Source organism: Oncorhynchus gorbuscha, linkage group LG11 (assembly GCF_021184085.1).
Source record: "Oncorhynchus gorbuscha isolate QuinsamMale2020 ecotype Even-year linkage group LG11, OgorEven_v1.0, whole genome shotgun sequence".
Classification (NCBI taxonomy): domain Eukaryota; kingdom Metazoa; phylum Chordata; class Actinopteri; order Salmoniformes; family Salmonidae; genus Oncorhynchus; species Oncorhynchus gorbuscha.
The window spans coordinates 69,602,440-69,630,041 of record NC_060183.1 but is presented as its reverse complement, the minus strand read 5'-3'; the positions used below and the strand labels follow the sequence as shown (position 1 = coordinate 69,630,041).

Genomic DNA, 27,602 nt, shown 5'->3' with positions numbered 1-27,602 from the left:
GTGAGGTTTTGATACTCTGTATAGCATCACCCACCTACTCAAACAAAACAAGTTTAAAGTTGTCAAGTAGAATAGTTGTAACATCTAGAAAACAAGATAAACCCTGTGTTTAAATGATGTGTGTATGTCTAGGTGCCGCTGCCCTACAATGATAGACTATGTTGTCCTAACTCACTCACAGTTTCACATTGTGTCACGCATCTGTAAATAGACACCAAAAGGATGTAGGCTACTTTGCATTTCAGAACCAGTCACCAGCGGTTTTGAGTCAGCGTTTGAAAAAGCTTCATCAATATTTCATCCATATGGAATCAACCCATTCTCACCATCAACAGAAGCACGAGCGTCGCTCAGCTCTCGGATGTGCTTTGTTGACAACTTTCTGCGCATGGGCAGTGAAAGGGCCGGTGGGATAGTGAAACATTGGATCCGACAGAATAAACGAGTGGCGCACCAAAATGAAGGCCAAAGGAAGTGAAATTGGATGAAAAGTAAATTATGTAGCGTCAATGTTCACGAGAAGTTGTAAAACGAGTTGTATGCACGATTTTTTTTTATTTTATTTTTTACTTTAAACACTTATTCAACAATGGCATGCTAAACGTTTGCACAACTCTCTGATCCAGGTGAGTCGAATTAATTAGCTAATTATTTAAACGTTCATGCATTATTGTGACTTTTCTTCTTAAATATTCATAGTAACTTTTACCTCTTGTCTGTATATATAAACATTTGTCAGCCACATAAACGTATTGTAGGAAAATGATTTCGATATAGACCTATGCCAACATGCTGTGAACGTTTTATTGCACCCAACCGACCACTACACTCATGGTAACGTACATTTGCTGTACATTTTGTTTTTACTTTCGATATTCTGAGTTCGGTCGTCAATAGCTCTCCGGTGGGAGGTCCTAGGATGATGAGTGATATATCTAGTATAAGATGACTCTAGAGGGCAAAGTACACCCTTTGAATTTACCTATAGTAGGACAATTACCTTAATAACAGAGCCGAAGGAGGCAATATACTGTGTTCGAGCGCTCAGGTGTTTTAGGGACCGTCGTAAAGGTGCAATACCGGCGTTTGCACGAAAGCAAAAAAAAGAAAAATATTTTGCATTCTCATCCTGGGGTAGCCCTACACGAATATTACACACACTGCTTCCAGTCACTGAATGGACTAACATTTTTGTTAGTAACCTCTAACTACTGTGCTATATTTGACCCAATTACAAGGATACTTTTCAAAAGCTGCCTATCCATGTGAGATGGATAAAACCACATAATATGAAGTCACTGACGTCGCTCATCCATGCTACAAAACATTCATTAGAATTCCAGTTCACAAGTTACCTAATTTTTATAGGCATATTCCTTATGATGGGTAGGTCTGGTGCATCTCAAATTAAAGGTACACCTTTTATTTCTTTCATAATTCCCCACCTTTGATTTTCTACAAATAATTATCCTATTACAGCTGTGGTTAATAAAATGACATACAGATCAAATGTTCCATAGCTTCCAGTCCAAATGACATGTACAACTTGATGCTAGGTCACCTCCACTGACCTCCTATATATTTAGACTAAACAGGGAAGAATACTTGTTTTCAATTTGGATACGACTGGGCTTATCACCACTTTAGGGCACCACAACGGTGCTGCCGATAGAGGGCGGCTTGAGAACGTTCATAACAATGGCATGACGCGACCAAGTGATGGAGGTGCAACCTATGAATAGGGGAAATGTTTCTAGAAAATCGAAGAAAAAATGCTTTCATAATAAAGGTCAGGGAACACACATTTGTCTGTGGATCAGAAGCCATTATAATTACTTACAATCATATTACTTTAAAATGTGAATTCTAATGGGGGTATCATGGATTATGGACATCAGTCACTTTGCTACAAGTGATTTGAGCTACCTAGGTCATGCAAGTCGGCTACAGTAGGTTGTGTATGAGTTAGAAATGTGACCCAATTCAGGAAACTAGGCATATGTCGCAAGTCACTACTTCACAGGAGAGCCATTTTGAATGTAAAAAATATTTATTTATCAAATGTGGTTTTTGTCAGAAATGCCTTCTCGGACATGTGAACGTTCATGTGCCTTAACGAACTTCTGTAAATATGAATACAATTGTTCAATTGCGAGCCTTGTTGGTTAAGTCACAGAAAAAGTTAGCAACCTTCCCACTAGCCATGATTGGCTGAGATGACTATGTATGATAGCTAAAGAGATGGGGATTACACCTGTCTCCGGATTACATATTCAAACTAAGGGAATCTGTGGCATGGCATTCCTGACAGGGAGACGTGTCCATGCATGATGATGGTGTATATGTGTGTGTGTATATATATATATATATATATATATTAGAAAGTTGTTTCATTTCAAGCTGAAGTGTACTGTTAGCTGGCTGGCTCCCTATCTGACAGTATTATTTGTTTCCCAGAGCCGTTTGCTGTTCTAGTTAGAGCCTAATGTTAGCTAGCTAACATTAAACATGGTTGGTTAGCTGCCTGCACTGTGGCCTTGTTGGCACTGTTCATTGTTGTTTAACTAGCTAAAGTTAGCTGGCTGGCTTGTTAGCTAAAGTGACGTGTGTACAACACCCGTTGAATATGGCCAGTGTCAGTAAACGTCTGCAAAAAAGCAAAATTAAATTGTTGCCAGCAGAGCTGGTTAGGCTGTTTTCATGTTATCCAGGGGTAACCAAATCATCAGCCAGAGCATCAAGTGTGCGCTTTGAGAGCAAAACAAGATGGGTAGGGCAAAAGCTTAAGAGGGTGTGAACAATGCTGAATGGATATAGCCAAAGAAGATCTCCTCACTAGATAGCAAAACTTTCAAAGATGATTTTCTCAAAAGTGAATTTACCAGTTGATCAACTTTCAAAGCAGAATTACTTTCCCATTGTTCCTCACATGCAGTGTATGATATACCATTTTGTAGCGCTGTGTCTCTACTTTTATCTAATGTAAAAAATTTTTTTTTTTTGCTATATAAGACCGAATCCAAGTGGTGAGTCATAAATATCATAGGCCTGTGTTTTTTTTAGCTATATTTTTACATAAAACCCTTTAAAATGAAACGATCACATTTTAACATGTAATTGTTGTGGGAGAAGACATAATTAGTTTAACATCTCTAGATAATTTGAATAGTTAGAAGTAAAAATGTTTAGCTGATGCACTTTTAAGACGGTCCCTTAGCCTGGAGTGCATAATTTCACCCCTTGAAACCAACTAAAGTCACTTTTTGAAAACATGGGGAAGGGAGGGAAACGTCTGTACTTTGCTCTCTATTGTTATCTGATTCTAGGTAAACTCAGCAAAAAAAGACTTCTCTCAGCCTATTGTGGACAGTCTGAGCACTGATGGAGGGATTGTGCGTTCTTGGTGTAACTCAGGTAGTTGTTGGTGCCATCCTGTACCTGTCCCGCAGATGTGATGTTTGGATGTACCGATCCTGTGCAGGTGTTGTTCCACGTGGTCTTCCACAGCGAGGACGATCAGCTGTCCGTCCTGTCTCCCTGTAGCGCTGTCTTAGGCGTCTCACAGTACAGACATTGCAATTTATTGCCCTAGGCACATTAGCAGTCCTCATGCCTCCTTGCAGCATGCCTAAGGCATGTTCATGCAGATGAGCAGGGACCCTGGGCATCTTTCTTTTGGTGTTTTTCATAGTCAGTAGAAAGGCCTCTAGTGTCCTAAGTTTTCATAACTATGACCTTAATTGCCTACCGTTGAAAGCTGTTAGTGTCTTCGAGACCGTTCCACAGGTGCATGTTCATTAATTGTTTATGGTTCATCGAACAAGCATGGGAAACTGTGTTTAAACCTTTTACAGTGAAGTTATTTGGATTTTTATGAATTATCCTTGAAAGATAGTGTCCTGAAAAAGGGACGTTTCTTTTTTTGCTACGTTTATATCATCCTAGGACCTTCTGTCGAAGTAATCTCAACATCAAACCAATCATTTTTGTTTTTACTTTGGCCTGAAACTTTACAAATGTGTTCTTCCCAAAATATGCTATTCTCCTATTTTTGTTTTTTATTGGACCAATGAACCATGCCTCAATCTACATCACTGCAAAACATGCATATTCATTTAGTGTTTGGACTGAGCGGCTGAAAATGATTGATGTGATGGGCTATTATGGTCTAAAAAGGCTTGATCGATGGATGGATGGAGAAGTTAAGAAATAGGACTATTCTGTACCAGTCCCCCAAATCCAGGTAATCCATAGATCTGGCTAAATTGTTCCTGGTTGTAATTTGTACCAAGTAGAGATAATCTCACACATCAAAGCATTCATGCACTGGTCTGGTTAGATTTCTGAGAAACCATAGGGTAGAAGTATTTTGTAGAACTTTTTTGGGATATTTAGTCTTGAGAAATGTTTTTTTTTTTAACAATATGAAAACATTCCTCTTTGCATTCAGCAAGGTTTAAGTGGGATTACTTCCAGGGCTGGGACTTTGCATGGTTTATAGTTACACGCTTTCTGACAATCAGGTCTCCCTTAGTGTCTCCCATCTGTGTCAGGAGCTTCTTCATTTTGGATCACAGTGAAATATTAGACTGCAGTGAGGAAGTTTCAACATGGTTTCAGTCACAAGGAAATGAAAAGGACTTGGAGATGTGTCACAGCTCAGAAACATTCAGGATCTACTGTCCTAGAGTGCTGTGTAGAGTTCTAAAGGCTTGGTGTGTGTGTGGTGTTGGTTGTTCAGCCTCCTCAGCTCAGTGTCTGTTATAAAGGCCCTCTCAGAGAAAGGCCCTCTCAGGTTTCTGCCCTCACAGCAGAGACTGGGCCAGGGAAGGATCACCTTGGCAACAGGGCTTCCGTGTCAACCAGTGTGCTGAATGGGAACATCCTCGCTGAGGGAGAGAAAGATAAAGATAAAATAGGTGCTGGAGGTCTTTTCTCAGAACAATATCAGCATGAAGCCTTGTCCTTGTTCTCTTCCATTTCCTCCCCCTCCTTCCTCTGTCATTTGTCCCTCTCTCCTTCAGTTTGTTCGTCCTTCTTTTCATCCCATTCCCTATAACTTATTTTCAACTTTGTTTCACTTCGTACCAAAGAACACCCCTTAGCTGTGCTATATTGGCAAATATACCACACCACCTCAGACCTTATTGCTTAAATGTACCATGGCTAAGGGCTGTTCTTCCGCACGACAAGAAGTGGAGTGCCTGGATACAGCCCTTAGCAGTGGTATATTGGCTATTATAAACTGGTTGCCAACATTAATAGAACAATAAACAAGTATCTATACATCATACCAGTGATATATTGTCAAGACTCAAACTTGAATTCATGTTCCAGCTGTGTGGTGCCCTCCCAAGCCTCCCTCCCAGCACATTCTATGCAGGCTTTGAGGCAGACAATAACGAGCCATCCAGGAAGACTCTTGCTGCTCCGCACGACCAGATTATTTCGCTCTCCAAGGCTGACGTGAGAAACTCTCCAAAAGTGAATACTCACAAAGCCGCCGGTCCAGATGGTATCCCTGGCCGTGTCCACAGTGTTCTGACCAGCTTGTAGACATCTTCTTTGAGATCTTCAACCTGTCCCAGGCTGTAGTTCTCACCTGCTTCAAGGAGACCATCGTCACAGTGCCCAAGAAAAACAAGGTGACATGCCCATGAAGTGCTTCGAGAGGCTGGTCATGGCCCACATCAAGGCTTGCATGGCAGGCACACTGGATAACTCCAATTTGACTACCGCTCCAACAGATCCATGGACAATTCCCACTGCTATTCACATAGCTGTAACGCATATGGACTAGAGAAACATCTATGTGAGAATGCTGTTCATCGACCCACAGTTCATTATTCAACAGTATTGTTCCCACCAAGCTCAGAGCCTGGGTCTGGACACCACCCTCTGCAACAACTGGATCCTGGACTTTCTGGCGGGCAGACCACAGGCTGTGAGGATTAGCAACAACACCTCATCCACACTGACCCTTAACATCCCCCAGGGGTGTGTCCTCTGCTGTGCTTCCTGTTCACACGACTGCGTGGCTTTGCACAAAACCAACTCGATCATCAAGTTAGCTGATGACACCAAGGTTGTAGGCCTGATAACCAACAACAACAACGAGTCAGCCTATAGGGAGGAGGTAATTGAACTGGCATTGAGATGCAAGGACAACAACTTTGCCCTCAACGTCAGAAAAACAAAAGAGTTGATTGTTGCAGAGGAGCAAACATCAACAGGACTGCAGTAGAGAGAGAGTCAGCAGTTTTGAGTTAATCTGCGTCCACATCACTGAGGACTTGACATGGACCAACAACACCACCACTATTGTCAAGAGGGCGCAACAGCGTCTTCCTCCTAAGGCAACTGAATAAATTCTCTCCAAATAATACTGCTGCACTATCATGAGCATCCTAACTGGTTGCATCATGGCCTGGTGTGAGAATTGCTCCTTCCACGACCTCATGCCCCCCCAGCGGGTGGTGAAGATGGCCCAGTACATCACAGGGACAGTGCTCTCACCCCTCCAGGACATCTACTGGAAACGGTGCCTGAGGAAGGCCCACTGCAACATCAAGGAACCCACACACACCAGCCACGAGCTGTTCACTCCCTTAACATCAGGCAGACGCCATCGGAACATGAGGTCTGATACCAACCGGTTCAGGGACCGTTTCTATCTACAAGCCATTAGACTGCTGAAGACGAACTGGACTGACCACCTCTGACTCTTGGGACCTTACCGAACGCAGACACACATACAGTACCAGTCAGAAGTTTGGACACACCTACACATTCAAGGGTTTTTCTGAATTATTTACTATTTTCTACATTCTAGAATAGTGAAGACGTGATAACTATGGAAAAAATCTAACTTTGTCACATGCGCCGAATACAACATGTGTAGACATTACTGTGAAATGCTTACTTACAAGACCTTAACACTGCAGTTCAAGAAAGTTAAAATATTTACCAAATAAACTACCTCAATAACGAGACTATATACAGGGAAGTACAGGTTAGTTGAGGTAATTTGTACATGCAGGTATGGGTGAAGTAAATCGATAATAAACGGCGTGTAGCAGAAGTGTAAATGTATACATTTTTTTAAATGTGGGGGGGTCGTCTGTACATTTTCCAGTGGCCATTTGATTAATTGTTCAGCAGTCTTATTGGTTGGGGGTAGAAGCAGTTAAGGAGCCTTTAGGTCCTAGACTTTGCACTCCGATATCGCTTGTCGTGCGGTAGCGGATAGAACAGTCTATGACATGGGTGACTGGAGTGTTTGACAATTTTTTGGGCCTTCCTCTAACACCGCCTAGTGTATATAGGTCCTGGATGGCAGGAAGCATGGACCCTGTGATGTACTGGGCCGTACGCACTACCCTCTGTAGGGCTTTACGGTCAGATGCCGAGCAGTTACCATACCAGGCGGTGATGCAACCTGTCAGGATGCTCTCGATGGTGCAGCTGTAGAACCTTTATTTATTATTTCACCTTTATTTAACCAGGTAGGCTAGTTGAGAACAAGTTCTCATTTGCAACTGCGACCTGGCCAAGATAAAGCATAGCAGTGTGAACAGACAACAACACATAGTTACACATGGCGTAAACAATTAACAAGTCAATAACACAGTAGAAAAAAAGGGGAGTCTATATACATTGTGTGCAAAAGGCATGAGGAGGTAGGCGAATAATTACAATTTTGCAGATTAACACTGGAGTGATAAATGATCAGATGGTCATGTACAGGTAGAGATATTGGTGTGCAAAAGAGCAGAAAAGTAAATAAATAAAAACAGTATGGGGATGAGGTAGGTAAAAATGGGTGGGCTATTTACCAATAGACTATGTACAGCTGCAGCGATCGGTTAGCTGCTCAGATAGCAGATGTTTGAATTTGGTGAGGGAGATAAAAGTCTTCAACTTCAGCGATTTTTGCAATTTGTTCCAGTCACAGGCAGCAGAGAACTGGAACGAAAGGCGGCCAAATGAGGTGTTGGCTTTAGGGATGATCAGTGAGATACACCTGCTGGAGCGCGTGCTACGGATGGGTGTTGCCATCGTGACCAGTGAACTGAGATAAGGAGGAGCTTTACCTAGCATGGACTTGTAGATGACCTGGAGCCAGTGGGTCTGGTGACGAATATTAACCTTTTGAGGATCTGGGTAACCATGCCAAATCTTTTGTCTCCTGAGGGCGAAAAGGTGTTGTGTTGCCCTCTTCATGACTGTCTTGGCGTGTTTGGACGATGATGGTCCATGGTGATGTGGACACCAAGGAACTGGAACTCTCGACCTGCTGCAGCACCGTTGATGTTCGGCCCGCATTTTGCTGTAGTCCACGATCAGCTCTTTTGTCTTGCTCACATTGATGGAGAGGTCTCTGACCTCCTCTCTATAGGCCGTCTCATCGTTGTTGATGATCAGGCCTACCACTGTTGTCGTCAGCAAACTTAATGATGGTGTTGAAGAGGGAGTAAACCAGGGGACTAAGCACACACCCCTGAGGGGCCCCAGTGTTGAGGACCAGCGTGGCAGTTGTTGTTGCCTACCATTACCACCTGCAGGCGGGCAGTCATGAAGTCCAGGATCCAGTTGCGGAGGGATGTGTTTAGTCCCAGGGTCCTTAGCTTAGTGATGAGCTTTGTGGGCACTATGGTGTTGAATGCTGAGCTGTAGTCAATGAACAGCATTCTCACATAGGTGTTCCTCTTTCCCCGATGGGAAAGGGCAGTATGGTGTGCAATTTGATATTGTGTCATCTGTTGGGGTGGTATGCGAGTTGGAGTGGGTCTAGGTGTATATGGGAGGATGCTCTTGATGTGAGTCATGACCAGCCTTTCAAAGCACTTCAAGGGAAAGGGAGATACCTAGTCAGTTGTCCAACTGAAATGTGTCTTCTGCATTTAACCCAACCCCTCTGAATCATAGCGGTGCGGGGGGCTACGTTCGGTGCCCGGGGAACAGGGACAGAATGACAGATTTTTACCTTGTCAGCTCGGGATTTGATCCAGAGAACTTCCAGTTAATGGCCCTGGCTACTGACGTGAGTTCTACGGGGAGGTAATCATACCTTCACTTTCTTGGGCACAGGGACTTTGGTGGTCTGCTTGAAATATGTAGGTATTGTTGACAATGTCAGTGAAGACACTTGTCAGTTGGTCCATGCATGCTTTGAGTACACGTCCTGGTCCTGCAGCATTGTAAATGTTGACCTATTTAAAGAACTTGCTCACATCGGCTACGAAAGTGTGATCGCAGTCGTCCAGAACAGCTGGTGCTCTCATGCATGCTTCAGTGTTTCTTGCCTCGAAGCGAGCATAAAAGGTGTTTTGCTCGTCTGGTAGGCTCGTGGCACTGGGCAGCTCGCCGCTGGTTTCCCTTTGTAGTCCGTAATAGTCTTCAAGTCCTGCTTGTTTGATGGTTTGTCTGAGGGCATAGCAGGATTTCTTATAACGTCCGGATCCGTGTCTCACTCCTTGAATGCGCCAGCTCTAGCCTTTAGCTCGATGTGGATGTTGCCTATAATCCATGGCTTTTGGATGGGATATGTATGTACGGTCACTGTGGGGACGACGTTGTTGATACACTTATTGATGAAGCCGATGATTGAGGTGGTATATTCCTCAATGCGATTTGATGAATCCAGGAATATATTCCAGTCTGTGCTATCAAAACATTCCTGTAGAGTAGCATCCACATCTTCTGACCACTTCTGTATTGAGCGAGTCACTGGTACTTCCTGCTTTAGTTTTTTCTTGTAAGCAGGAATCAGGAGGATATAATTATGGTCAGATTTCCCAAATGGATAGCGGCAGAGAGCTTTGTATGCTTCTCTGTGTGTGGCGTAAAGGTGGTCTAGAGTGTTTTTCCCCCTCTGGTTGCACATGTGACATGCAGGTAGAAATTAGGGAAAAATTGATTTAATGTCCCAGAAGCTCTGCTTCTGGATGAGCATTTTTTTGTTTGCTTATGGCCTTATACAGCTGGTTGAGTGTGGTTTTAGTGCCAGCATCGGTTTGTGGTGGTAAATAGACGGCTGCAAATAATATCGCTGAGAACTCTCTTGGTAGTGTGGTCTACAGCTTATCATAAGGTACTCTACCACAGGGAAGCAATACTTCAAGACATCATTAATATTAAACAATGTGCTGTTATTGACAAATAGATAAACACCCCCGCCCCTCGTCTTACCAGACGTAGCTCTTCTGTCCTGCCGGTGCATGGAAAATCCTGCCAACTCTATATTATCCATGTCGTCTTTCTGCTACGACTCGGTGAAACATAAGATATTACAGTTTTTAATGTCCCGTTGGTAGTATAATCTTGATCCTATGTCATTCATTTTATTTTCCAATGATTGCACGTTGGCCAATAGAACGGATGGCAGTGGGGGTTTACTCACTCACCTACAAATTCTCAGAAGGCAGCCAGATCTCTGCCCCATTTTCTCCATCTTTTCTTCACGCTGTTAAGTTCTAATTCTCAGAGTTAAAAAACTCAACGGACACTATGAAAGCTTAACCAAGTTTATTCTTCCAAGAGGATCAATACAGCTGCTTTAGACAAAGACATTTTCACACAAGCACGGATATTTAACTGTTCCTCCTAGACTGAGTCTCCTCCTACACATCTGAACAGCCAATGCATTTCTGTTGCTAGACAGAACCTTAGTGATATCTGTTCTTCCTCACTTCATCTAGCCAGACCTCTACCCCAAAGTGCTCACTCCTCCCCAACTCACGGCTGTCATGGTGCCTGGTACCAGACTGTGTCTCTTCTCCACCCAGAAGATCCCTCCCATAGGATCCCTGATGGCTAACAATAACATATCCTGACATAATGTAAACGTTATACATTACCCGCTCTCCTTCAGCGACATGAATAAGTATATTTAATATTCTCAGAACCCAACAATGCAAATGATGGGGATTTGGGCCCGTTCCCAAGAAAGCAGTATATCCTTTGCGTTGGACTCGTTAAAGTACAAATCTTCTTCCAGTTCGAGGTGAGTAATCGCTGTTCTGATGTCCAGAAGTTATTTTCGGTCAGAAGAGACGGTAACAGCAACATTCTGTATAAAATAAGTTACAAACAATGTGAAATGAAATAACAAAATAGCACAGTTGGAGCACGTAAAACGTAAGCCATCCCCTAAGCGCCATTCTACCTGAAATGACACATGGAATCATGTAGTAACCGAAAGAGGGTTAAACAAACCAAAGTATATGTTTAACCCTAAGTAGCCACCTTTTGCGTTGATGACAGATTTGCACACTCTTGGTATTCTCTCAACCAGCTTCATGAGGTAGTCACCTGGAATGCATTTCAATTAGCAGGTGGGGCTTGTTTAAAAGTTAATTTGTGGAATTTCTTTCCTTCTTAATGCTTTTGAGCCAATCAGTTGTGTTGTGACCAGATAGGGGTGGTATACAGAAGATAGCCCTATTTGGTAAAAGACCAAAGAGAAATGACAGTCCATCATTACTTTAAGACATGAAGGTCAGTCAATACAAAACATTTCAAGAACTTTGAAAGTTTCTTCAAGAGCAGTCGCAAAAACCATTGTGCACTATAATAAAACTGGCTCATGAGGACCACCACAGGAAAGGAAGACCCAGAGTTACCTCTGCTGCAGAGGATAAGTTCATTAGAGTTAACTGCACCTGAGATTGCAGGCCAAATAAATGCTTTTCAAAGTTCAACATCAACTGTTCAGAGGAGACTGCGTGAATCAGGCCTTCATGGTCAAATTGCTGCAAAGAAACCAATAATAAGAAGAGACTTGCTTGCACCAAGAAACACGAGCAATGGACACTAGACCGGTGGGAAATCTGTCCTTTGGTCTGATGAGTCCAAATGTGAGATTATTTTTGGTTCTAATGGATTATCTCTGCATGTGTGGTTCCCACCGTGAAGCATGGAGATGGTGTGATGGTGCTTTGCTGCTGACAATGTCAGTGATTTATTTAGAATTCCAGGCACACTTAAACGGCACGCCTACCACAGCATTCTGCCATCCCATCTGGTTTGCGCTTAGTCTCACTATCATTTGTTTTTCAACAGGACAATGACCCAGCACACCAACAGGCTGTGTAAGGGCTATTTGACCAAGAAGGAGAGTGGTGAAGTGCTGCATCAGATGACTTGGCCTCCACAAACACCCGAGCTCAACCCAATTGAGATGGTTTGGGATGAGTTGGACCGCAGAGTAAAGGAAAATCAGCCAACAAGTGCTCAGCATATGTGGGAACTCCTTTGAGACTGTTGGAAAAGCATTCCAGGTGAAGCTGGTTGAGATATTGCCAAGGTTGTGCAAAGCTGTCATCAAGGCAATGGGTGGCTTCTTTCAAGAATCATTTATTCATTACTACATGATTCCATTACTACATGATTCCATTTGTTATTTCATAGTTTTGATGTCTTCACTATTATTCTACAATGTAGAAAATGGTAAAAATAAATAAAAACCCTTGAATCAGTAGGTGTCCAAACGTTTGACTGGTACTGTGTGTGTGAGATATATTGTATTCTACTGAACCATTTACTTAAATTCGTATTCTTATCTTTTATTATTTCTTATTGTTCCATTGTTGAAGGAACATGCAAGTGAGCATTTAGTTGGACAGTGTATCCCGTACATACGACTAATAAAATGCTCAGCTTTCAACACCATCCCACAGCTCATTACTAAGCTGAGGACCCTGGGACTAAACACACCCCTCTGCAACTGGATTCGGGACTTACTGATGTGCCGCCCCCAGGTGGTAAGGCTAGGCAACATCTGCCGCGCTGATCCTCAGCACTGGGGCCCCTCAGGGGTGCGTGCTTAGTCCCCTCCTGTACTCCCTGTTCACCCACGACTGCGTGGCCAAGCAAAACTCCAACACCATCATTAAGTTTGCGTACATCACAACAGTGGTAGGCCTGATCACCGACAATGAGACAGCCTATAGGGAGGAGGCCAGAGACCTGGCACTATGGTGCCAGGACAACATCCTCTCCCTCAACATAAGCAAGACAAAGGAGATAATTGTGGACGACAAGAAAAGGAGGGCCGAACAGGCCCCTATTAACATCGACGGGGCTGTAGTGGAGCAGGTCGAGATTTCCAGTTCCTTGATGTCCACATCACCAACGAACTATCATTGTCCAAACACACCAAGACAGTGACATGAATAAGGCAGGACAACACCTTTTCCCCCTCAGGAGACTGAAAAGATTTGAAATTGTTCCCCAGATCCTCAACGTTATATAGCTTCACCATCGAGAGCATCCTGACCGGTTGCAGCACCACCTGGTATGGCAACTGCTCAGCATCTGAACGTAATGCGCTACAGAGGCTAGTGCGTACGACCCAGTACACCACTGGGGCCAAGCTTCCTTTCATCCAGTACCTAATATACTAGGCGATGTCAGAGGAAGGCCCAAAACATTGTCAAAGACTCCAGTCACCCAAGTCATAGACTGTTCTCTCTGCGACCGCACGGCAAGCGGTATCAAAACCTTTAATCCGCTACTCGCTGTTTATTATCTATGCATAGTCATTTGACCCCTACCTACATGTACAAATGACCTCCACTAACCTTTACCCCAGCACATTGACTCAGTACCGGTACCCCCTGTATTTAGCCTTATTATTATTATTTTTTTACTTTAGTTTGTTTTGTAAATATTTTCTTAACTCTATTTTTTGAACTGCATTGTTGGATAAGGGCTTGTAAGTAACCATTTCATGGTGAGGTAATAGCCAATCAGCATCCAGGACCCAAACTACTCAGTTTATAATGAAGTATGGAACACCAAGTTTGTTCTTTCTTCTCTCCTGAAGTTACACAGCCAGCTTCCTTCTCACACAAGCAGACAAATCCATACTTGACCTCTGGCATGCTTGTGAGTTTTTCTCTGGCTACTTAGTGTTAAATGTCCCAAACTCCCAGTTGTCTGCCGAGGAAAATCTGAACTAAATTGCATTCACTGACTTCATCCAAGAGGATGTCTTTAAGAAATGGACCCAGTACAAACAGCCATATATCCAAATTCTGCCTCTTCATTCACCCAACAATGGCAGGACCTGTGAACCTCTAAATATAATATAAGCTGTTGATGAGTGTTCTTCAGGCCACTTGGCCCTGATGCAGATGTCTTGGACTGGGTCAATAAGGGTTGGCTTGGCTCAGCATAGCAAGTCTCTGACCGCCCCTGTCCTGGATGTTCTCAGTTTGGCCCTGCATCATGGACTCATTTCCATATCTGTCTACTCTGTGTGACAAAATAGTCTGATTTGGGCTTGAATGTATTTTTTTTCTAATTTTCATGATTGGCCAAATCAAATGTTGCCAATTCTGCTCAGCTCTTACCAAACATGTTCTTCTCCAAGCCCTACAGATGGCAGTGCAGGGTTAGGTTGGGTCGAGGCAGGCTGCTGCTGCATCTGTTCTGCCTTGGCTATGAGCTGGAGCCAATGGTGGCTTCTCACCACGACCTAACAGTCCTAACCAGAGTCCTCAAATAGAGAGCTTTTTATGGGGAAGAGCGGAGCGTTTCCAACCAAAATCAACCCTCCCTGCCAGCTTCACCCCATACATAAACGATGCAGTGATTTGAATGGGATCATAAGGACTTCAAGCAGCCTGACAGAATTTGACATACTTTTAATTTTAGAGTTGTGAAGTGTAGTTCACAAGTCCCAATGCCAAACATGTCCCTCCTTACCTGCTTCAGATTGGCATGTGCTGATTAAGTGCTAGGCTGCATGCATTCCTCACAGTCCTAAGCCAGTGTGTTCAGAGTCCACCCATAGAAATAGAATTTGAACACCATTATGTATTGAGTTGACACTACTGTTGTCTGCAGCACTACATATGTTGGCTGGATTAGAAAGGTGTGAGAAAGAGCAGGTTCATAGGACAGAACTCTTGTTGTGTGTCCCAAATAGCACCCTATTCCTTATATGTAGTGTACTACTCTGGCCAAAAGTAGTGCACTGCATAGAGACTTGCTGTGAGGAATAGCCTTTTTATAAGAGAACCCCTTCCTAGTAGAAATGTTCCTTCAATGAAATTACATTACTCTCTAAAGAAGACAATGGTCTGTCTTAATCAGACTGGGTGCTTCTTCTTTACAGGAATAGGGATACAGTATTATAATGCGGGTGACAAAAGCATACTAGTGCAGTAAGAACTGTTTGATTTTAAGGATCGGTGTTGTCTCTGCAGAATTATCCCTCATACAGTATGTCTCATTTGGTATTTAGTTACATATGTGTAAGCACTGTTTATCTGTTATTGACTGTGTGTGAGAAAAGGAGAAGACATGCTTTATATTCTTCCAAGATGTTATAAGATATTTCTGTCTGATATTTCTGTCTAAGATGCACATTAGGCCTTGAGCTGGACTTCACACATGGATGGACCATTTCTTTGCCATAAGGATCAACTGTACCAATGGCTCAAGACACACACATTTACAGAAATGGCCAAGGTATTGTACAATTGTTGTTTCTGTCCTTACCTACGTGGTGTCCTAGTCATTCACTGAGGTTGTGAAGGAGTCGTAACGCTGTGAAGGACAGTAAACTACTGATAACCCGAATTCTGATATGCATAGATAGTCAATATCCTTATGTAAGTGAGCAGCTAAAATATTTGTAAAAGGAGCGAGTTTATAGAATGAATGCCAAGAATATGGTTGGGCAATATAATTACTTGCACAGTAATTATAGAGTTCAGTTGGTCCAGTCTAAGTAGAGAGGCTTACTGATTGGAGGGTTCTGTCAGCCAATGACGTTCCATTCTGTGTTGGTATAGTCTACTCTTGGCCGATCTCATTTTGCCTCATTGGAGAGACTGGAGAGGATAGGGTATTGTCAGAAAAGTTAGGAGAGGCAACAATCTTAATTCAGGGAGGAGAGAACCAAGGACAACAATACCATGTAGGCCTACTGGATTGAAAATGATGTGTAACATTTAGGTAAGGCTGATGCCACTCAGTACTGTTAAATTTGGAAAAAAACCTTTGTCGTTACTTGAACTTGTATCTTCCTTTATTTGCCTTACAAATTTGAGAAACATACGTGCAAATGTTCTTGGTTAGAGTTAGCCAAATATGTCTTAATCTATATTCTAAAGAAATATCTCTAAAGAATCTTGATTCAGACAATTAATAAATAAATTGATTCAAATTGAATGCTTTTAGTTCTAGGTCATCGGACGACAAATCAAATACTGGTATGTCTAGGCCTATTGCATTCAAAATCTTTATTGCAAACTAACAGTAGTTCTACATGATACAGGTTTACAACTTTGTCTTCTACATTTAACTGAATCATGATTTCTACCCTATGTTTGATACCAGGGAAAGCTCTCAGGAATCTGATAATTTCCACATTCCTGCCTGCTGTCTTTCATTTCCTCATACCAACCAACCCAATGTTTTGTTTAATATTTCTTCATGAATTCAAGAGCCATAACATAACTTCCTGCTTTCTTCTCCTCTGGTCCTGATGGTAGGTCATGTACAATTGAACAATAGTAATTTTCTTTAACTCTCTTCTACCAGGTAACAGGGGAAGGTCAGTCAGTGCTACTGAGGAGACCACCCACTACTATCTGGAGACGCCTTACGGATACCAGCTGGACCTGGACTTCCTCAAGTACGTGGACGACATTCAGAACGGCTCCACCATTAATAGGCTGAGTAAGAAGCCCCCCAGGGCGACCAACAGCAGGGCAGAAGCGCAAAGTGGCACCACACCCAGCCAATCATGGACCTCATCGGAATCCCTGTCCTCGGCGAGTAGTGGTGACACGCGGGTGAGTCAGTCTGCCATGTCGACCGGTAACCGAGGGAGACCCCCTCTTCCTCCACCCCACAGTGCCTCTACCACCAGCAACACCACCCCGTCTAGTCAGGAGGGGTCCTCCGTCCCTCTGAAACCCCAAGAGGGGAAACCTGCCCCGGCTGTCCGCTCCCTGAACACCCCCAGGTTCAACCCTCTAGTGGAGAAGACCCTGGTGGAGACCCGTAGGCGCTTAGAGCTGGAGAAAACCTCCAACACCACCCCAGCCCAGCCCCACCCTGAGCCCCATCCCCGCCGGCGCCTAGCCAGCTTCGGGGGAGTGGGCTCCAGTGGCTCCCTGTCCACCTTCACCGGCTGGGGTTCCTACAACCAGAACAACAGCGGAAATGTCAACAAGCCTCATGCTGAAGGTGAGCTTTCCCTGCCCCTATCCCTCCACCACGGCTCTTCCTTGGGCAGTGGAGGGTCCCTGAGACCCAGCCCCCAGAGCTCTGGCAGGGATACCCCAGTCACGGGCCTCAGCCCCCTGCACCTGCAGCATGTCAGGGACCAGATGGTGATGGCCATCCAGAGGCTGAAGGAGCTGGAGGAACAGGTCAGCATTGAATTAAATAGAACACTAGAATGGACATTGGCATCAGGTGTAAAATGCTAGCCATCTTCGTCAGGGAATCTTTCATTCTAGAAACTGACTTAATGTGGTAAAATAAAGTATAAAAATATATTGTGTGTTTCAATCCCAGTATTAATTTATGTTTAAAAATATCAGTATAATGATTTTGTAGATTTGCTTGCACACTGTTAGTTAGCTAGCTAGTCAGTTTTAATTAGCTGATTTGAATGTATCTTTACGCAGGTGAGGAGCATCCCTGTTCTACAGGTGAAGATCTCTGTCCTCCAGGAGGAGAAGAGACAGCTGGTCTCTCGGATGAAGAACCAGGACCAAGAAGAGCTGAGTGACATGTTCCGGAAGAGAGCCCACAGCACGGGCAGCGCCGGTCGGTTCCGGTTTGGGAAGGGCTCTGAACTTCTAGGGAAACCTGAAGATGGGCTGGAGAACAAGGCAGAGCACAACAGTACCTCCTCTGGCCTGAAGGAGTTCCAGCAGCTGACTGCTGAGATGGAGGCTTTGGAGAGGACCATCAAGGGTGGTCGCTTGCAAGCACGGCATGGCCTCAACCAGAACACATTACGCAGCAACTGCAGAGCTCACAAATCAGTAGACATCGGCATTGATGAAGACTTGGATGCCATCTTAGATGTCAGTTCCTCAAAACAACACGGGGACATCGCCATGAAGACCAAGCCCACAGACACACGATGCATAGCAACGGGTGTAACTGAGGCCCACCTCGTTGTCACCGTGGATAAGGGGTCGGAGCTAGATGCCCAGCAGAGAATCATAGAAGCCCTGAAGGAGAGGGTGTGTCAGTTGGAGGCAGAGGTAAAGGAGTCCACCCTGCAGACGGAGATGGGCAGGCTGAAGCTGGAGCTACAGGCTGCTGGGGCCAGGAACAAGGCTGATAAAGGCTCCACCGCCAGGCCATCCACCCACAGCACCTCCACAGCCACGGAGGCCCCGGAGGCCAGGCCCAAGGCCCAGACCAGGAGCCTGGGGGTGGGCAACCACACAGAGGTCCAGGACGCCTCCGCTGGAGGTAGGATGGAGGTGGAGGGGTGGGGCTGTAGTGTTGGAGTGTCCTGTAGGCCGGAGCTGAAGAGCGTGAGCTCAGGACCAGAGGTACCGATGACTTGGTGGGTGGTCAGAGAGAGAGTGGAGACCCAGGACCAATGTGTTGGGAGACAGGTGGTGATGGTCACCCAAGGTGTGGGGACAGGGGTGAGGGTGTATGAGGCAGGTGTCAACACAGATCTGACCATGGAGAGTTTGGCTGCAGCGAGAAGAAGGGGGATGGGGGAGTGTCAGTTGGTGTCGGTGGGGAGCGGGGACTGTACGGTCGACGACGTGATGAGTGCTGTAAAGGAGGTCGGCATGGCAACCGACCCTCCAGTCAGAGGGGTGGATTCAGGTGTCATGGTGTCACCTCAGACGGTCTCCCAGCGCACCAACACATCACCAACCTTCAGCTCGGTCTCCCGTTTCACAAACACCTGCCGCTTGTTCAACACCACCTCCAGCACAAACACCGTGCTCAACACCCAGGAGAAACACACCAACACTGTGCACACCATCACCCGGAACATCGCTGTTGGCAACAGCAGGGTCTCAGAGCTAATCCAGACCGTTGCTAAGACCCGCTCCGTTGGCATTGGAACGACCGTGCCATGGGGAGGAAACTCAGAACAACCAACCCAAACCAATGCGGCCGTCACCAAGGCAACGACCAGAGACGCTGGGGTCGGGATGACTAACGTGAACGACAACTTCCTGGTTGGACTGAAAACCCGGAACATCGCCTGTGGTCCTTCGTGTCTCCCCGACCCCACCAAGACCAGGAGTATTGGGATTGGGGTGGGTGAGGGGCGCATACGGGATCTTGCAGGACCACCATCACTGACACAGACATCCCATTCTCACCAGGCCCAGGGCCAATCCCAGTTAGAGCCTGGTCTGGACCACTACATAGAGAAGATGCAGTGTCTGCTGAGGGAGCAGCAGGGCCTGCTGACTGAGAGCTACAGTGAACTGGGAGAGGTGTTCATCCAGCCGGCGTCAGACAACACCACCCTCATCATGTCACCCGTCAACTCTGCCATGATACAGGGAGGCACGGAGGACAGGCCAATACCCTCACAATCCACAGGTATGGATATAGTCTGTCTAGTCTTTAAACTCACAGTTTGCATCTGCGGTGGGTATTTACTAAGGATAATTGTTTGGTATCATGGACATTTTCTTTATACACAATAATCCAGTGGGTGATTTCTTCCTCCTTCCCTTCTCTCTGTCTCCCTTGTACAGATTGTGTACAGTTTCAGTCCATCGCAGGGCCCGGCCAGTTCACTAACACCTCACCTAAGAGAAACACAGAAAGGTCAGGGGTCAGCCAGCATGTCACTAAGGAGTCAGAGGTCAAGCAAAAGATACTACGCATAGAACACCAAACGTCCTCTGCATTGCACGGTGTGTTTTTTTTGGTTTTGTTGGTATGTGTCAGTTTGTGTGTGCATGTAAGGGGCTGAATGCAGTTGTATCCCAGTGGTGCCTTTAAATAGTTCCATAATGTTGATGGGTTGAGAGCGGGAGAAAAATAGAAACTAAAGGAGCATTCTGCTGGCAGACCGCTCCCTAGAAGAAGCCTGGCCTCCTTTGAACCAGTAGAACCATGGAGGAGGAAATAGCTCTTTCTCTGGTTTGGCATTGGCTCTGGAAGACCTACTATTGAAATATTTGGGTGGATGCTGAGTTTTGGAAAGCACACATCTCTCACTACACAGCGGTCTGTGGCTGACAGGCTAGAGCTGAAGTTGTATGTCTATGTATGAGTGTTTGTATATGTGAAAGAGTTTGTACTCTCTGTAGAAAGTACTAGGTGAAGTAGACATTCAATAAGTAAAACAAATTCTCAGAACTTCACAACAAGTGGTTCAAAACAATCAAATTAGAATTAATTGGGAAACATTAACCCTCCAGGTCAGCCCACGACCGCCAACATGTTGAGGTCCATCATGAAGAAACAAGATGGTGACCGAGGCTACACTGGAACCAGAAAGAGCCTGAAGTTTGTGGGCATGACCACAGGGTGAGGGTCTGATAAAGCAGTACCAGTCAAAAGTTTGGACACACCTACTTATTCAAGGATTTAAAAAATGTATTTAGACTATTCTACATTGTAGAATAATAGTGAAGACCTCAAACTATGAAATAACACATATGGAATCATGTAGTAAATATTTTTTTTAAATAAAATGAATATATTTTAGGTTCTTCAAAGTAGCCACCCTTTGCCTTGACAGCTTTACACACCCTTGGGATTATCTCAATCAACTTCACCTGGAATTTCCAACAGTCTTTAATGAGTTCCCACATATGCTGAGCACTTGGCTTTTCCTTCACTCTGCGGTCTAACCCAAACCATCTCAATTGGGTTGAGGTCAGGTGATTGTGGAGGCCAGGTCATCTGATGCAGCACTTCATCACTCTCCTTCTTGGTCAAATAGCCCTTACACAGCCTGGAGGTGTGTTATGAATGCCGTGGTAGTCATGCTGGTTAAGTGTGCCTTGAATTCTAAATAAATAAACAATAGTGTCACCAGCAAAGCACCATAACACCACCACCTCCATGCTTCACGGTGGAAACCACACATGCAGAGGTCATCCGTTCACCTACTCTGAGTCTCACAAAGACACGGCGGTTGGAACAAAAATCTCAAATTTGGACTTATCAGACCAAAGGACAGATTTCCACCAGTCTAATGTCCATTGCTTGTGTTTCTTGGCCCAAGCAAGTCTCTTCTCATTGGTGTGCTTTAGTAGTGGTTTCTTTGCAGCAATTTAACCACGAAGGCTTGATTCACGCAGTCTCCTCTGAACAGTTGATGTTGAGATGTGTTTGTTACTTAAACTCTGTGAAGCATTATTTTGGGCTGCAATTTTGGAGGTGCAGTTAACTCTAATGAACTTATCCTCTGCAGCAGAGAACTGTAGGTCTTCCTTTCCTGTGGCGGTCCTCATGAGAGCCAGTTTCATTATAGCACTTGATGGTTTTAGCAACTGCACCTTATGAAACTTGAAATATTACGTATTGACTGACTTTCATGTCTTGAAATAATGGACTGTCATTTATCTTTGCTTATTTGATCTGTTCTTGCCATAATATGGACTTTGTCTTTTGCCAAATCTTTTGTATACCAACCCTACCTTGTCACAACACAACTGATTGGCTCAAACACATTAAGAAGGAAAGAAATTCCACAAATGAACTTTTAACAAGGCACACCTGTTAATTCAAATGCATTCCAGGTGACTACCTCATGAAGCTGGTTGAGAGAATGTAAAGGGTGGCTTATTTGAAGATACAAACATCTTGAATATATTTTGATTTAACACTTTCTGGTTATTACATGATTCAATGTGTTATTTCATAGTGTTGATGTCTTCACTATTATTCCACAATGTAGAAAATAAAGAAAAACCCTTGCATAAGCAGGTGTGTCCAAACTTTTGACTGGTACTGTGTGTGTGTGTGTGTGTGTGTGTGTGTGTGTGTGTGTGTGTGTGTGTGTGTGTGTGTGTGTGGGTTCAAGTCTACATATTATGGGTTAAACATATTTAGTTTGTAAGCATTGGCCTAGTAGAGGAAAGTTCGAAATAACTGAGGGTATTGGCTGCAGGTGTGAGTCCATGTCAACTAGTGAACCATCCAGCTCTGAAGAAGAAGAGAAGAACGGGAACGAGAGGTGGAGGGAGGTCTGTGGCCTCCAGGATCGGAGCCGAACGGGCGGGAACAAAGGGGTGGCCAACAGAGAATGTAGTGGCCATGGGAGGACGGAGATACAGGAGAGGTGAATATGGTAGTGGTTTTAGGGAATGTACTTCACTTAATCCCATCTCCCCTCAGGGAGCATCAGCCATCAATAAGTTTGCATCGCACTCTGGGAATTATTCTCCAGCTTGTTCAGGGTATATAGTTATTGTGCAATTAGTGCATCAAATAACTAGGTCCTATCCCTACAGTTTTCAGTTGAGTGAGAAGATGTTGTCTGCTTGCCATGCGCTGAAGACCCATCTGAGTGACGACCAGATTTTATCCAGCAGAGAACTGGTGAGTACTGCTAAACAGAGGCCAGTGGCACAAGTAGACTGAATGGAAGTGTGTATGTATGAATGTGTTTTTGTTTGTCTGTTAACAAGAATGTATGGGAATGGTCATGAACATTACTGGTTAATGACTACAATTGTGACTTTAGGACCTCTCTAATTGCCTGTGTCCCTTTGATTCATCATACAAGAATTTATGAAACCATATAAAATGTTGGCACGAGGTCAACTCGATGTCTTGGAATCTAAACTAGAGGAAAAAATATTTCATTTGTGACATGTATAACTGAGGAATGTGCCGACTCCTGTAATTTTCTGCCGTCTGGTAGTGTTTCTGGGCAGGGACTTCAAGGCCTGGTTGTGTATGAGTTACATAGACACCCTCTCTGTCTGTGTTCCACCCAGACAACAACATCTAGCTCGGTCTTGGTTTACGTCCTTTACGCCTCTTGAAACCTAACTAACTCTGACGCCACCATATGTGTTCCACATCATCTGCTTTTTATCTTGTCATAGTGACTGGTTGAGCGATAGAAAACAGAAGGAGAAAGAAGAGCGGGGATGTAGTGATTAGTCCAAACAGTTTTAAAATGGAACGTTTTGCAACTAAAATTTCTACTTGACAAATTCAGGTACTGTAGGTCCCTCCCCCCATTTTGTTCTGGTTACTTCCGTTTAAGAGACGTTTTGCAACAGAGTTGGTATAATGAATACATCCCAGGGGAGAAAGAAGAGCAGGGATGGAGAGACTGAGGTCTGAATTATTCCCATATTACAAGAACAGGATGATATCCAGAAATGTTTCGGCCCTCCAGGACTGACATTGAACTGCCCTGTGCTAGACCAACCATGTGATACCCTTCACCACTGTTCCTAGTCCTAACCATACCTAATGTTCTGAAGACTCCTCAAAATGCCCTGGGCACTAGTCCCCAGTAATTGTTATTTTTGTGGTGAAGGGAAGTTGTGGATGATCTGTCACTGCCATCGGCAGTCAGTCTTCCCCCCAAGGAAGAGGGTTTGGTGAGGTCAAAGGAACTGAAGTATTGGCTGATTATGTTTATTTTCATTCACTAATGTCCCTATAATTACAATATGTCTTTGGTAATTCACTGTTCAAAATTCTCTGCACACACTGCATGATGGAGGGTTGCCAAATTACAGTACTGCGTGTTCGTCCTGACAGACAACAACGCCTGTTTGTGCTTTTTCCGAATTAAAAACACGAAGGTTTGACAGTGTGTCTTTGTTTGGCTGCATTTGTTTTAGCTCACCCTGGTGTGCAGGGTTTGGACATTTAGACCATGCCATTGGTTCTGAAGTGAAATCTCTGCCTGTCCAAGCGAGCTAGAACAAATTCACCCAATGTAGGTCTCTATTAGGAGTGTGTGTGTATGTCATAAATGTTTGTGTGCCCATACATGTGTTGGTTGACGTCCTGCTTAGAATGTATTATCCTGTGTCCCACACTCAGCGGTCCTGCCTGAACATGCTGCAGCACGAGTGGTTCCGTGTGTCCAGTCAGAAGTCAGCTGCTCCGGCTGTGGTGGGGGACTATTTAACGGCGTTCCGGTCAGTTTCTCCAGCCGTGCAGAGACACGTAGCCAACTTGGCAGACGGTAACGGTAACACAGCACTCCACTACAGCGTGTCCCACTCCAACTTCACCGTCGTAAAGAGGATGCTGCTGGCAGGTACTGATTCTGACTCAGACCTGAACCTGACTTCCATTTAAACCTCTCACTCATATTTTTTTTATTTGACCTTTATTTAACCAGGTAGGCAAGTTGAGAACAAGTTCTCATTTACAATTGCGATTTTGCCAAGATAAAGCAAAGCAGTTCGACAGATACAACGACACAGAGTTACACATATGATGTTCTGTTGAGTACATTAATCTAAAATGTGTTCTTTCAGAGTATATAAACGTTTGTGGTGGTCATGTGAGGTGAAATGTGTATATTCTGCAATGTGAGCACTCTGTTTGTTTGACCTGACAAAGCAGTGAATAGCTTTAACAGTGAGCGGGCCTTCTTGTTCTATACTTCTTTCAGAGTATGATCCCCACAATCTGGTCACAGAGCTTTTACTGAGCAACCCGTAGTGTTATTTTTAATTCTATGCCATTGTTTTGTCACATTTCCACTTTGGCTTCCATTCAAGATGTGTGTAACGTGAACAAGCAGAACAAGGCAGGATATACCCCCATCATGCTGGCTGCCCTGGCTGCTGTGGAGGCCCCAGAGGACATGGAGGTGGTGGAGGAGCTCTTCATTAAAGGAGATGTTAATGCCAAGGCCAGCCAGGTATGTGGAGGGCCAGAGGTCTGGGGGGGTTAAGCTTTGACAAGTTAAGTCCGAGCTTGTCTGGTCACTGGCTGAGTGTGTCAACTTCAAGCTCCCGAGTGGCCATCTCTTTGAGTCCATCTTTTTGTCTCTGACCTCTTACTGCTGACCTCTAACCCTTGACCCCAGGCTGGTCAGACAGCCCTGATGCTGGCAGTGAGCCACGGCAGGATGGACATGGTGCGGGCCCTGCTGGCCAAGGGGGCAGAGGTCAACCTTCAGGATGATGAGGGCTCTACAGCTCTAATGTGTGCCAGCGAACACGGCCACGCTGAGATAGTCAGGCTGCTGCTGGCCAAGCCAGGCTGTAACGCCACCCTGAGTGACAGCGTGAGTTACTGTGTGTGTGTTTTTCACTCACCGTAGCAGACTATCACTGTGTTAGTGTCTTTGTTTGTCTGATTCACTGTTTGTGCCCTGTTTGTCTGTGTGTATGCAGGATGAGAGCACGGCCCTGTCCATAGCTCTTGAGGCTGGACATAAAGACATAGCAGTGCTGCTCTATGCCCATGTCAACTTCTCCAAATGCCAGGCCGGGGTTGGTAACACGCAATATCTATAGATCGGGTCTCTCATTTCTTTTTATATACCTATTCTATAAAATGATGTACATCTGTTCCATACCAACTAATCGTGTGCATATGGTGTGTGTGCATCCACCCTCTTTCCATAGGGAACCCCTCGTCTTGGTAGAAATACACCCCCCAGTTCCGCTGGAAGAGCCGTCTTTGAATGAAACTACTCGCAAGCCCCTCAAACCTCCACCCTTGCTGCTACACATAGACGTATGCTTAGTGTATGGAATCATTTGTGAAGGTTCTATGTGGCCCTTTATATAGGGTTTATGAAGGCTTCAAAGTTTGTTTTAAAGATGATGCCCTCATATCCAAGCACTCAACAAGCGATCTGAGACCACAATTGTAAATGTTAGCCTAATGAAACGAACGAATGATGTAGCCTATATGGACGGCCTCTTCTCTTGTCCAGGTTGACAGCCTGAAACTTAGAGGTTGCTAGGCAAATCACTCTCCTACAGTAATTATATCCCCACGACCCGTGGCCTTTCTGTGTAGTTTAATTTCTGACATTTTAGTCTCTAGATTGAATACATTGCATATACATGCAGATAATTTCTTTCTATGCCCTCAATCATCAATATATTTGCATATATTTTCTATGTCATTGTATATATCATATATTTAAGCCCATTGGAAGTACAGTTATACATTTACAATTAGTATATTAGTGTTAAATGTTTCATTGTTAGTATAATGCTCTGTGCCTTATGCTTTTAAATAATACAATAAACTGAAGTACCTCAATATCTTCCATGTGATTTTGACCCTTTCTAAATAAACAACAGGAAAGATAGTTGATATTTGTACCTGGTGCCACCTGCTGGGACTTTCTGGTTGAACAGCTTCAGAACATCACTGTGTGAGAAACAGAACTATGTAATGTTTCCTCCTGGTGGTGCTGTGGTGAATGGTTATGATATAACGCAACAGGAAAATATTTCTACATTGTTAAAAACCAACACATACCGCTGATGCCGGGGAGTATCAGGTGAATTCTACATGCCGGAAAGGTTTACTTTTTGCAATACAAAAGCCTTCTCAAATTCTGCTTCCTTTGTCCTAGAGAGGCTGCATATTTTATTATCTTCTGTTTGCTCTTCTGTTCACCGTGGTCCGAGGGCGAGGAAGTAGTGCTAGCAACAGGATTCATTTGTGAATGTCATCACAGTATTTCTCTGACTCACTCAGTAGGGCCTCACAGAAGTTTTCCAATAGTTACAGCAGTATTGTCTGCAACAAACCATTCATCTGGGGACCTCACCTCTAAATGGTCATTGTCTGGTTCGTTTCATTTCCTTCAGAAGCTAACAGAGAGCGAGGGCAACTCTGATTGTAGAAATTTTACTTGAGGTAAGAGGATGCAAGTCTAACTTTAGCGCAAACCCCATCTCCCTCCCTCCCACCTGCAGAATTGACAGCCTGCCCCCATTAGAACTTATGTTCTGTTCTTAATGTTCTCCAAATGCTGAGAAATGTGTCTGAGTATTTGGAAGCGAGTGAAGGTGATTAGCAGTTTCCCCTCATTAAAACTGAGGGATTAAATGAGATGAAGCAGATACCTCCGCCCATTCATCTCCATCCTAGGATGTGTCCCAAATGGCACCCTATTCCCTTTAGAGTAGGAAACTATATAGCCCATAGCTTTCTGGTCAAAAGAAGTGCACTACATTTGTGTGTGTGTGTTTGAGCGAGCGTGCTTGAGCATGTCCCTCAATTCCATCTTCACATTCATATGCACAAACACATACCGACACAAACACACACTTGTACACTAATCATATGCTGTTGCTACTGTTCTTTATTGTACCACTGTTATTATATTCTGATGCCTAGTCACTTTACCCTGTCTTCATGTACATAGTGCCTTCAGTGAGTATTCACACCTTTTGCCACATTTTGACTTTTGCCACATTTTGTGTTATAAAGTGGGACTAAAATGGATTTAATTTGAAATTGTCATCCATCTACACAGAATACTCTGTCAAAGAAAAATGTGAGCATTAAAAATCACTGAAAAATAAAGTACTAATGTCTTGATTTGCGAGTCGATACATGTTAGAAACACCATTGGCAGCGACTACAGCTTGGAGTCTTTTTGGGTAAGTCTCAAAGAGCTTTCCTCACCTTGATCAAATTGTATTTGTCAGACCTTACCTTGA

The 27,602-nt window shown here is 44.3% G+C and overlaps 1 protein-coding gene across 4 annotated transcripts; it reads left to right on the top strand.

The window, feature by feature from the left end:
• The first annotated feature begins 390 nt into the window (after positions 1–390).
• Positions 391–27,390, top strand: LOC123989319 (KN motif and ankyrin repeat domain-containing protein 1-like). 4 transcript variants are annotated; one of them, XM_046290251.1, is made up of 13 exons: positions 391–626; positions 15,371–15,480; positions 16,558–17,393; positions 17,655–19,563; positions 19,722–19,883; positions 20,394–20,502; positions 22,094–22,264; positions 22,437–22,524; positions 23,995–24,214; positions 24,684–24,826; positions 24,995–25,195; positions 25,305–25,403; positions 25,539–27,390. In XM_046290251.1, exons 2-13 carry the CDS (start codon positions 15,444–15,446, stop codon positions 25,599–25,601), a joined length of 4,038 nt encoding a protein of 1,345 aa, XP_046146207.1. In that variant the 5' UTR covers positions 391–626; positions 15,371–15,443; the 3' UTR covers positions 25,602–27,390. The 4 variants fall into 4 exon arrangements, with proteins under 4 accessions (XP_046146207.1, XP_046146209.1, XP_046146208.1 ...); XM_046290252.1 differs by lacking the exon at positions 391–626 and adding an exon at positions 699–834; XM_046290253.1 differs by lacking the exon at positions 19,722–19,883.
• The last annotated feature ends 212 nt before the right edge of the window (positions 27,391–27,602 follow it).